This window comes from Odocoileus virginianus, chromosome 31 (genome assembly GCF_023699985.2).
Source record: "Odocoileus virginianus isolate 20LAN1187 ecotype Illinois chromosome 31, Ovbor_1.2, whole genome shotgun sequence".
Taxonomy (NCBI): domain Eukaryota; kingdom Metazoa; phylum Chordata; class Mammalia; order Artiodactyla; family Cervidae; genus Odocoileus; species Odocoileus virginianus.
Genome location: NC_069704.1, coordinates 28,410,440 through 28,422,845, shown reverse-complemented (window position 1 = coordinate 28,422,845; position 12,406 = coordinate 28,410,440). Strand labels below are relative to the sequence as shown.

Sequence of the window (12,406 nt, the reverse complement as noted above, 5' to 3'; positions counted from 1 at the left end):
CTGAAGGTAATTAGAAAGCTAATATTTAATATTAGGTTGCCATAACCTCAAGGTCCTATCTTCCTAACCATCCTGAAGAACCTTGTATATTATCCATGGTGGATTTTGGAGCAGACTTGGATCATCATGGCATTTGAGAAGGGGTTAAAAGTTATGGGAGCTCTAGAATAAGGTGAAGTTTCAGTTCTGCGTTTGAAACTATGATGGAGGGCCCATAATTTAATGCTTTTTGATGTTTTCAGGGCTTGTTGAAAATCATAGGATATCATGACAGATTTTCAACACATGTATTAAAGTGAAGGGGAAAAGAGAGGGGAAGAGAAAGGTATCCTGGGTGGTAGAATAAAAGATAACTAGAATAAAAAAAGAAAAATTGAAGATTAATTGCAGAATGATAGCAAGGATAATTAAAACTATTTAACATTAATTATTTAATTTTAGCTTTTTTGTGTTAATTTAGGTCATAGAATATGACATAACTGATGCATAAACCTTATGATTATCTTTACACTTTTGTCAGAAGCCCCTGAATTATTAAGAAATATAACCTTGATCACACTGCTTACTATTGTACAAACAAATGTCAATGCCAGATACTACAGAAGTAATTTTTATCACCATAGCACATCACTAACTGATATTTCTTCAGCTCAATATTTCATTTTTATGTTTAACAGATAAATCAATTTGCTACTAAGTTTGTTTCTCCAGCTTGGACTGTAAAAACGCAGCATTTTCTGGGAAGCTTTGCAATTAATGCAGTATTGCAGAGATGCCAAGACACAACTTCAGTGAGGTCCATACTTATACAGGTAAATTCATGTGCTATGTCAGTTAAATTGTAAACTATTTAGTTAGTCATTTTGCTTACAAAAATTGTTAATTTTATATTAAGTCAGAATTTCATCAATCTCAATTAAAACCTTGGCAAAGATGGATGTCTATGGTACTGAAAATAATTTAAAATATACTGACATCTACGAGTTTCAAGTTGTATAATGCTTGTAGCCATTAGCATCCATATTTATCCAGAGAACATGCATAATGTTTAGAAATACAGATAATTGGTATTGTGACTTCAACTGCCTATATCTTAAAGATGATTACCATTATTTTCTTGGGACTTATTTAGTAATGGGTTAATGGCATTCTTTCTAAACAGTGCTGGTTCATTTTTGAGCTCAATTCTGTATCTTTAATAGAAAATTCCTTTAGATTCTTTTCTCAGAATTCTAACAGTTCTGTCTTTTATAAATGTTTAAATAATTTTTGTTTTTCCAGCTTTTTACTATGAATGTTTTTCAAGCATATAGAAAATTTGGAAGAAAAACAGAACAAACACTCGTATCACTCATACATGTACCATCTAGATTCAGCTATTGTTAATATTTTGCTTTATAAGCTTGTGTGTGTGTGTGCTTGCTGAGTCCATTTCAATGTAAGTGGAGACTTCATGATCAAAAAAATGTTAGTTACTCATTCATGTTCAACTCTTTGTGACCTCAGGGACTATAGCCCACCAGGTTCCTCTGTCCATGGGATTCTCCAGGCAAGAATACTGAAGTGGGTAGCCATTCTCATCTCCAGGAGATCTTCCCAACCCTGGGATCAAACCTGGGTCTCCTACATTGCAGGCAGATTCTTTCCTGTCTGAGCCACCAGGGAAGCCCTGTAGACTTCATGATATTCTTCCCTAAATATTTCAGTTGCATCCTCTAAAAACAGGGCATTCCACCACAGGATCATATGGATCATGCATCCAAGGAAATGAATTCTACAATACTGTTCAATACCCAGACCACATGCAAATTTTTTCATTTGTTCCCCAAATACATTTTATATAATATTTTGTACAGCTGGGGTTTTGTGTGTCTCCTTAGTCTCTTTTAATTAGAACAGTGCTCTCCCCAGTACTCTCTACCCTTCATCACATACACACATTTTCTTTTCTATGTCACTGAACTTTTAAACAAAGTTCTATCTAGTCAAAGCTATGGTTTTTCCAGCAGTCATGTATGGATGTGATATTTGGACTATAAAGAAAGCTGAGCACTGAAGAATTGATTCTTTTGAACTGTGGTGTTGGAGAAGACTCTTGAGAGTCTCTTGGACTGCAAAGAGATCCAACCAGTCCATCCTAAAGTAAATCAGTCCTGAATGTTCATTGGAAGGACTGATGCTGAAGCTGAAACTCCAATACTTTGGCCAGCTGATGCAAAGAACTGACTTATCTGAAAAAGACTCTGATGCTGGGAAAGATTGAGGGTGGGAGGAGAAGGGGATGACAGAGGATGAGATAGTTGGATGGCATCATCAACATGATGGACATGAGTTTGAGTAGGCTCCGGGAGTTGGTGATGAACAGGGAAGCCTGGCATGCTGCAGTCTTTGCTCTATGGAGTCATGAAGAGTTGGATACAACTGAGCGACTGAACTGAACTGAACAGCTTTTGTGTGGGTGTAATTCTTTTTACGTATAATATCATCTGCAAACAGATAATTTTACTTTTCTTTCCAAATTGAATGTCTTTTATTTCTTTTTCTTGCCTAATTACTCTGACTAGAGCTTCTAATAGTATTTTGAATAGAAGTGGTGAAAGTCGGTGTCCTCGACTTGATCTAATCTTCAAGGAAAAGTGTTCAGTCTTTCACCATTGAGTGTGATGTGAACTATAGGCTTTCCATATATGTTTATTATGTTGAGGTAATTTTCCTTCTATTCTAGTTTGTTGGGTGTTTTATCTTGAAAGGATATCAAATAACTTTCTGAATTGAGTTATCATGTGAGTTTTTATCCTTCATTTTACTCATGTGGCATATTACATTAATCAAATTTTGTATGTTGAATCATCTTTGCATTCCAGGAATAAATTCTATTTATCATGGTGTAAATTCTTTTAAATGCTGCTACATTGTTTGCTAGTATTTTGTTGATTTTTGCATCAGTGTTCATAGGGATTTGGCATATAATTTTTTTCCTCATAATGTCTTTACCTGGCTTTGGTATTAAGGTATGCTGGCCTCAAATAAATTCAAATAAACTAGGAAGCGTTCTTTCCTCTTCAACTTTTAATAAGTTTTAAAAGTATTGGTATTGGTTCCTCTTTAAATGTTTGACAGAATTCAAAAATGAAACACTCAGGTCCAGGTTTTCTCTGTTGGCAGATTTTTGATTACTGATTCAATCTCATTACTGGTTATAGGTCTACTTAGATTTTCTATTCCTCTGGGATTTAGTTTTGGTTAGCTTTATGTTTCTAGGAAATTTGTCTATTTCATCTGTGTTACCCAATTTTTTGGCATACAATTGTTCATAGTATTCTCACAATCCTTTTGATTTCTGTAAAAAATAGTGTCCCTACTTTTCTTATTTTAGTAATTTTGAGTCTTCTCTTTTTTCTTAGTTCATTTAGCTAATGGTCTGTCAGTTTTGTTACTCTTTTCTAAAAATTCATGTTTTTAAATTGATTTTCCCTATTGTTTTTCTATTTTTTATTTCATTTGTCTCTGCTCTTATTTTTATTATTTCTTTTTGCTAGCTTTCGGTTTAGGTTTTTCTCTCTCTAGCTCATTATGAGTTTCCTTGGTGGCTTAGACGGTAAAGAATCCACCTGCAATGCAGGAGACTTGGGTTTGTTCCCTGGGTTGGGAAGATCCCCTGGAGAAGAGAATGGCAACCCAATCCAGTATTCTTGCCTAAAGAATCCCCAAGGATAGAGGAGCCTCGGGGGTTACAGTCCATGGGGCTGCAAGGAGTCAGACATGACTGGTTGACTTTCACTTTCACTGTACTTTCTCCGATTCCTCAAATTGTAAAGTTGTTGATTTGGGAGCTTTTTTCTTTTTAAATTTCCTGCTTAGCACTGCTTCTGCTTTATCCCGTAAGTTTTGGTACATCATGTTTTTGTTTTCATTTGCCTCTAAGTATTTTCTAATTTACCTTGTTTTTCTTCTTTGAGCTATAGTTACTTAAGAGTGTAATGTTTAATTTCCACAACTGTGTGAATTTTCCAGTTTTACTTTTGTTTTATTTTCTAATTTCATTCCACTGTAGTCAAAGAAGATACTTTTTACTTTGTATGTTTTGTATATTTTTAAATCTATAAGACTTGATTTCTGGTCTAAAATGTGATCTATCCTGAAAAATGTCTCATCTGCACTTGAGAAGAATATGTCTGCTATTGTTATTGGATACACTGTTCTATAAGTGTCAGACATGACTCAGCAACTGAGCAACAAGATTGTTCTGAATATCTATTAGATCTAGTTGGTTTATTGTATTAAACTCTCTATTTCTTTACTTATCTTCTGTCTCATTCCATCTATTATCGGAGTGCTGAAGTCTCCAACTATTACTATGGAATTGTTTTTCTCTTCAATTCTGTCAACTTTTGCTTTGGATTTTGCTAGTGCGTCATTAGGTGCAAAAAGGGCTTCCCTGGTGGCTCAGCTGGTAAAGAATCTGCCTGCAATGCAGGAGACCTGGTTTAATTCCTAGGTTGGGAAGATCTCCTGGAGAAGGGGTAGGCTATCCACTCCAGTATTCTTGCGCTTCCCTGGTGGCTCAGGTGGTAAGGAGTCCTGCAATGTGGGAGACCTGGGTTCTATCCCTGGATTGGGAAGATCCCCTGGAGGTGCATAAATGTTTATAATTGTTATATATCTTCTTCCTGTGTGTGCATGCATGCATACTGAGCCACTTCAGTCATGTCCAACTGTTTGCGACCCTACGGATTATAGCCTGCCAGGCTCCTCTATCCATGGGATTCTCCAGGTAAGAATACTGGAGTGGGTTGCCATTCCCTTCTTCAGGGGCTCTTCCTCTCATATAATGTCCTTCCTTGGCACTTATAACTTACTTGATTTAAACTGTACCTTGCCTGATACTAGCATAGCTTCCCCCAATCTCTTTTGTTTACTCTTTGCATGAAATGTCTTTTTCCATTCTTTCCTTTTTAACTGTTTGTGTCTTTGGATTTCATATGAGTCTCTTGTAGACAGCATGTAGTTGGTTCATGTGGTTTTCTCCATTCTGTCAATCTCTTTCTCCAATTTTGATTGGAGAATTTTAACCCATTTACATTTAAAGCAGTTACTGACAAGGAAGGACTGCTTTTATTGTGCTATTTGTTTTCTATATGCTCTATAGCTATTTTGTCCTTCATTTCCTGCATTACTATCTTTGGTGTTTTAATGATTTTTTTCTAGTGAAATGTTTAAATTTCTTTCTCATTTTTTGGATGTATATTCTAAAGCTATTTTCTTTGTGGTTACCATGGGAATTACATTTAACATCCTAGTGTTATAAACATTTAATTTGAATTTAGATGAGCTTAATTTCATAATATACAAAAACTCTGCTCCTTTAAAGCTTTGTCCCCACTCTTTTCGGTTTCTGATGTCAGAAAATAACATGTGCATACACTGTATGCCCACCAACATGGACAACTAATAATAATAATTAGTCTCGTAAACTAGGCTGAAAAATTTGGACTTACAAAGCAAAGTTTACAGTAAGGGGAAAAAGTAGGGATAATTACTTCTTTTATATGACTTATGCTTCTGCCTTCCTCTCCTACTTACTAGGCTGCTCCTGACTTCTGCAGAATTGTTTGGGTAAAGGGAAAAATTAAGAAACAAGAACGGACATTTTAAGTAGTACTTCCATGAGACTGCATAGACCTTCCTTGGATGTCCCCCATATGGTGCTTTTCTGTGTTCTTCAGAGTCACTATTTTACTCCTATGTATCCAGTTGTTCCAGGATCCCTTTTGGGGTTACCTTGAAATCTCTACTGGCTTTCTGTCACCTAAGGCCCACATCTTGAAGAAATGTGCATCCTTTTGTCACAATAACTCTGGGAGTAAGGTGGTGCCAAATACATTAACATGTCTTACTTGACTTCAGGGCAATTAGCCAGCCACAGTAGTTGCCCTTCAGATTCTTAAGGTTCGAGCCAAATAGTTCATCATGTTCCACAAATTCCAAGGGAAGCATATTAAACATTCTATGTGATTCCTCTGAATCTCCTTTTGCTTGTCTTGAGGTATGGAACTTAGCTCTGCGATAGTTCTATCAAAAACATTTTCTTCTATTTCTCTAACCTCCCATCCCTATCCTCTAATCCCTTCCATCCAACACTTTCATATACTCAATGAAGATGAGAAATTAGGATCATAAAATCTATGTTGATGGTTTCCTTTGGGTATCTTACATAGAAGACTATCTTACATTAAATGTGAAGTTTGTCATTTTAGGGCCTCAGTTGAAAAAACCCTATAACTTTTCCCCTTTAACTGTTGTTGTTTAGTCACTATGTCATGTCTGACTCTTTGCAACCCCATGGACTATAGCCCACCAGGTTTCTCTGTCCATGGGATTTCCCAGGCAAGAATACTGAATTGGGTTGCCATTTCCTTTTCCAGGAGATATATCCAACCCATGGATTGAACCCAGGTCTCCTGCATTAGCAGGTGGATTCTTGACTGCTGAACCACCAGGGAAGCCCCCAGTCTCTTTGGTACAACTATGCCTTTTATCATTTCTGTGGCTAATTTCTTTGTCCTTACGGCTTTTCACATTTAAGTTTATATTGTCTGATGTTAATATTCTGAGTTATTCTAATTTTTTTTCCTTTGTGTGTATGTGCTCAGTTGTGTCCAACTCTTTGCAACCCCATGGATTGTAGCCCATCAGGCTGCTCTGTCCATGGAATTTTTCACGCCAAGAATATTGGAGTGGGTTGCCACTTCTTACTCCAGGGGCTCTACCCAACCCAGGGATTAACCTGCCTCTCTTGCATCTCCTACATTGACAGGTGGATTCTTTACTGCTGAGCCACCAAGGAAGCCCTGTATTACCTGATATTAATATTCTGAGCTTTTCTGATAGTTTTTCCCCTTTACTATTTTCCTATTCTATGACTCAGATGGTAAAGAATCTGCCTGCAATACAGGAGACCAAGGTTTGATCTGAGTTTGACCCAGGTTTTTATATATTCAAATTACATATTATCATTACTATGGTTTTACACAGTAAACGGTTGTTTGCTAATTTTGTTAGGCTAATCATTCTTCTTACATTTCAGATGTTTTCGGAGTTCAAAATCCTTAAAAAGTTTTTGTAGTGAAAGTCTACTAGTTCTATGCTTTTGTCTGAAAATATTCTTATTTTGCTTTCATTATAGTGTAGCAGACTATAAAATTCTAGGTTGAAAGTTATTTTCTCTTTGTACTATTCCATTGTCTCCTGGCTTCTTACTCTTCTCCTTACTACAGAGAAGTCTATTGCTATCAGTTAAAGTGTCGTTCTTTTCTATATAGGTAATCTGTCTTTTTTAATGGCTGCTTTCAAGATTGTTTGTTACTGTCTTCCGTAATTTTACTTCAACATGTCTAGCTTTTTGCATATATGTTTTTATATTGTACTCAATCCATTGTGCTTCCTGAATCTGAAGATTTTAGCTATCATTTCTTTGAAAATTTTTGTTCTTCAATCTCACCTTTCAATACTTCTGAAAATCCAATTCTAACCTCCATTTTTCTTAAGCTTTCTTTTATAGTTTACATCTACTTGACATTTTGTCCTGCATTTGAGATCATTTCTTTAGATCTTACAGTTCATGACTTTTCTATTATGGATTTTTTCTTTTTTTGGATATGTCCACTCTGCTTTTTAAATTTTTTATTTCAAAATATTTTTGAAATATATTTGATTTAAAATGTTTCAGGTGTATAGCAAAGTGATTCAGGTCAAATTCTTTCCTATTATAGACTAAGATACTGAATGTAGTTCCCTGTGTTATATGGTATATTATGGTGTGTTTAATCTGATATTTAACTTACTAATGAGTTTTTAATGTCAATAACTAAAATTTTCACTTCCAGAAGTTCTAGTCCTCTAAAAAAATCTACTTGCTTTTTCTTGACACTATCTTTTTTCTTTCTCATGTTTTCAGTTTCATTTTTTAAAATATCAGTAAATATTTTATCTGTACACATATACTTTTTTGCAACACTTCTAATAACTGAAATTACTAAGGGTCTCTCTTTCTTGTATGTTTTTCCTACTGCATTTTGCCCATGGAAGTTTCATTTCTGTGTTTTTCAGTTTGGGAATTATGAACCATTTTATAGGACTTTATCTCTGAGAATTTTGAGATTCAAAATGTTTTCTTTGAGAGAGGATATGCTATTTTCTTTCTACCAACCTGGATGTAATGAACCTGGCACTACATTATGCTATTACTGCATCTTGGGGTTTACTAGATCATGCAGATTATGTGAATTCAAATCATAATCCATTTGGAGGTTGACTGTGGTTTCAAAATGTCAGAGGACACACACACAAACCTGTCTGGAGTCTGTGGCCCCCCCCCCCCCCCAAAAAAAATTTTTGCTCTCCAGTTTTCTTCTACTCCACCATTTCCTTGAGGATGTTACCTTTCAATATTTCAGATTTCACATGAGAGTTTCAGTTCCATTTGGGGGCCTTGTGTTCTGTTACCACAAGACCGTTAAAACTCAGACTTTTTGGTAGCTGAGATGGGTGATGCCCCCATGACAACAGTGGCCTAAGTGTCAGTTTAACAAGCTAGTTTTCACCTCCCTCCTTACTTTTGGCCTATGAGTATTTTACATATTTTTTGCAAGGTCAGCTATGCATTTTGAGTATTTTTATAAAGTTATTTCAACCTGGAGTTCCTCGTGTTTTGTTGCAGATTTGTTAGGCATACTATGTGACATGTAATATAAAATATTACATGAAATTGCATCACAGGATTTAATTTTTCAAATCTAAAAATATATTCTGTCAAATATTTTTGTATACTTATTATACTGGAATAAATATCAGGAATCATATTCTCATCCTGATTTTGTTATTTCTATTTGTGACCTGGAACAAATAATCTAACATTTCTTAAAACTATTTTGTCTTTAAATTAGAGCACAGGACCATGGAATCCCTAAGACTTCAAGTTCTAATATTTAATGAGTCTCTGAAGTAAACACAGCATTGGTAAAGGTTCAAGAGGTTACACTCATCACCTTCCTAACACTAACCCTCCATTCACTATGTAGCTTTCATTATACCTGACTTCAGTATCAAACTGTCCTTCTGTTGACCCAAGTTTTTTGTTTTGTCTTTAATGACAGTATTAAAAAAAAAAAAGACCTATCACATAAAATTTAACTTCTTCACCCATTTTAAAGTGTACAATTCATGTTAAGTACAGTCATATTGTAGCATAATACGGACTTGTAAACTTAAAGGTTTAGGTACCTTATTGGCAAGTTCCAATGCTATAAAGCAAGGTCTGGTGCTGTAAGGAGCAATACTGCATAGGAACCTGGAAGGTTAGGTCCATGAATCAAGGCAAATTGGAAATGATCAAGCAGGAGATGGCAAGAGTGAACATTGATATATCAGGAATCAGTGAAATAAAATGGACTGCAATGGGTGAATTTAACTCAGATGACGAGTATATCAACTACTGTGGGCAAAAATCCCTTAGGAGAAATGGAGTAGCCATCATAGTCAACAAGAGAGTCTGAAATGCAGTACTTGGATGCAATCTCAAAAATGACAGAATGATTTCTGTTTGTTTCCAAGGCAAACCATTCAATATCACAGTAATCCAAGTCTATGTCCTGACCAGTAATGCTGAAGAAGCTGAAGTTGAACGGTTCTATGAAGACCGACAAGACTTTCTAGAATTAACACCCAAAAAAGATGTCCTTTTCATTATAGGGGACCGGAATGCAAAAGTAGGAAGTCAAGAAACACCTGGGGTAACAGGCAAATTTGGCCATGCAGCACAGAATGAAGCAGGGCAAAGGCTAATAGAGTTTTGCCAAGAGAACACACTGGTCATAGCAAACACCCTCTTCCAGCAACACAAGAGAAGACTCTATACATGGATGTCACCAGATGGTCAATACTGAAATCAGATTGATTATATTCTTTGCAGCCAAAGATGGAGAAGCTCTATACAGTCAGCAAAAACAAGATGGGAGCTGACTGTGGCTAAGATCATGAACTCCTTATTGCCAAATTCAGACTTAAACTGAAGAAAGTAAGGAAAACCACAAGACCATTCAGGTTTGACCTAAATCAAATCCCTAAGGATTATACAGTGGAAGTGAGAAACAGATTTAAGGGACTAGATCTGATAGACAGAGTGCCTGATGAACTATGGATGGAGGTTCGTGACACTGTACACGACAGGGAGCAAGACCATCTCCAAGAAAAAGAAATGCAAAAAAGGAAAATGGCTGTCTGAGTAGGACTTATAAATAGTTGTGAAAAGAAGAGAAGCCAAATGCAAAGGAGAAAAGGAAAGATATATCCATCTGAATGCAGAGTTCCAAAGAATAGCAAGGAGACATAAGAAAGCCTTCCTCAGTGATCAGTGCAAAGAAACAGACAAAAACAATAAGATGGGAAAGATTAGAGATCTCTTCAAGAAAATTAGAGATACCAAGGGAACTTTTCATGCAAAGATGGACACAATAAAGGACAGAAATGGTATGGACCTAACAGAAGCAGAAGATATTAAGAAGAGGTGGCAAGAATACACAGAAGAACTGTACAAAAAAGATCTTCACGACTGAGATAATCATGATGGTGTGATCACTCAGCTAGAGCCAGACATCCTGGAATGTGAAGTCAAGTGGGTCTTAGGAAGCATCACTACAAACAAAGCTAGTGGAGGTGATGGAAATCCAGTTGAGCTATTTCAAATCCTGAAAGATGATGCTGAGAAAGTGCTGCACTCAATATGCCAGCAAATGTGGAAACAGCAGTGGCCACAGGACTGGAAAAGGTCAGGTTTCATTCCGATACCAAAGAAATGCAATGCCAAAGAATGCCCAGACTACCACACAATTGCACTCATCTCACACGCTAGTAAAGTGATGCTCAAAATTCTACAAGCCAGGCTTCAACAATACATGAACTGTGAACCTCCAAATGTTCAAGCTGGCTTTAGAAAAGGCAGGGGAACCAGAGATCAAATTGCCAACATCTGCTGGATCATCGCAAAAGCAAGAGAGTTCCCGAAGAACATCTAGTTCTTCTTTATTGACTATGCCAAAGCTTTTGACTGTGTGGATCATAATAAACTGTGGAAAATTCTGAAAGAGATGGGAATACCAGACCACCTGACCTGCCTCTTGAGAAACCTGTATGCAAGTCAGGAAGCAACAGTTAGAACCAGACATGGAAAAACAGACTTGTTCCAAATAGGAAAAGGAGTATGTTAAGGCTGTATACTGTCATTGTGCTTATTTAAATTATATGCAGAGTACATCATGAGAAACGCTGGGCTGGATGAAGCACAAGCTGGAATCAAGATTGCTGAGAGAAAAATATCAATAACCTGAGATATGCAGATGACACCACCCTTACGGCAGAAAGTGAAGAGGAACTAAAGAGCCTCTTGATGAAAGTGAAAGAGGAGAGTGAAAAAGTTAGCTTAAAGCTCAACATTAAGAAAACAAAGATCATGGCATCTGGTCCCATGACTTCATGGCAAATAGATGGGGAAACAGTGGAAACAGTGTCAGACTTTATTTTTTGGGGGGCTCCAGAATCACTGCAGATGGTGACTGTAGCCATGAAATTAAAAGACGCTTACTCCTTGGAAGGAAACTTATGGCCAACCTAGACAGCATATTAAAAAGCAGAGACACTACTTTGCCAACAACAGTCGGTCTAGTCAAGGCTGTTTTTTTCAGTAGTGATATATGGATGTGAGAGTTGGACTATAAAGAAAGCTGAGTGCTGAAGAATTGATGCTTAACTGTGTTGTTGGAAAAGACTTTTGAGAATCTCTTGGAGTGCAAAGAGATCAAACCAGCCCATCCTAAAGGAAATCAGTCCTGAATGTTCATTGGAAGGACTGATGCTGAAGCTGAAACTCCAATACTTTGGCCACCTGATGCGAGGAGCTGACTCACTGGAAAAGACCTAGATGCTGGGAAAGATTGAAGAAAGGAGGAGAAGGGGACAACAGAGGATAAGATGGTTGGATGGCATCACTGACTCAATGGATATGAGTTTAGTAAACTCCGGGAGTTGGTAATGGACAGGGAGGCCTGGCGTGCTGCAGTCCATGGGATTGCAAAGAGTGGGACACAACTGAGCGATTGAACTGACTGACTTGGCAAAGAAGGCACATCTATTTCTACCATCTCTACTTTGTTGTCAGCTCTTCTTCCTTTTTTCCCTTTGATAAAATGACTGGAAAATTTTATCAGAGAAGAAATGCTACTATGTAAAATCAACTAACTAAAACTCTTGAGGCTCAATTTCTTGCATTTTCTTATATTTTCATACTGCTATAGTCTGAATATGTGTCCCTTCAAAATTCATATGTGAAATTCTAATGCCCAGTGTGAGGTCT

The 12,406-nt window shown here is 36.7% G+C and overlaps 1 protein-coding gene across 1 annotated transcript in view; it reads left to right on the top strand.

Annotated features, from left to right (window-relative positions):
- Positions 1–743: 743 nt before the first annotated feature.
- ERCC6L2 (ERCC excision repair 6 like 2) overlaps positions 744–12,406 on the top strand; it is a 173,517-nt gene continuing 161,854 nt past the window's right edge. The window contains exon 1 of the mRNA XM_070459501.1: positions 744–812. Within this exon, the coding sequence (XP_070315602.1) occupies positions 773–812 (40 nt within the window). The 5' untranslated portion in view covers positions 744–772. The remainder of the gene's footprint in view (positions 813–12,406) is intronic.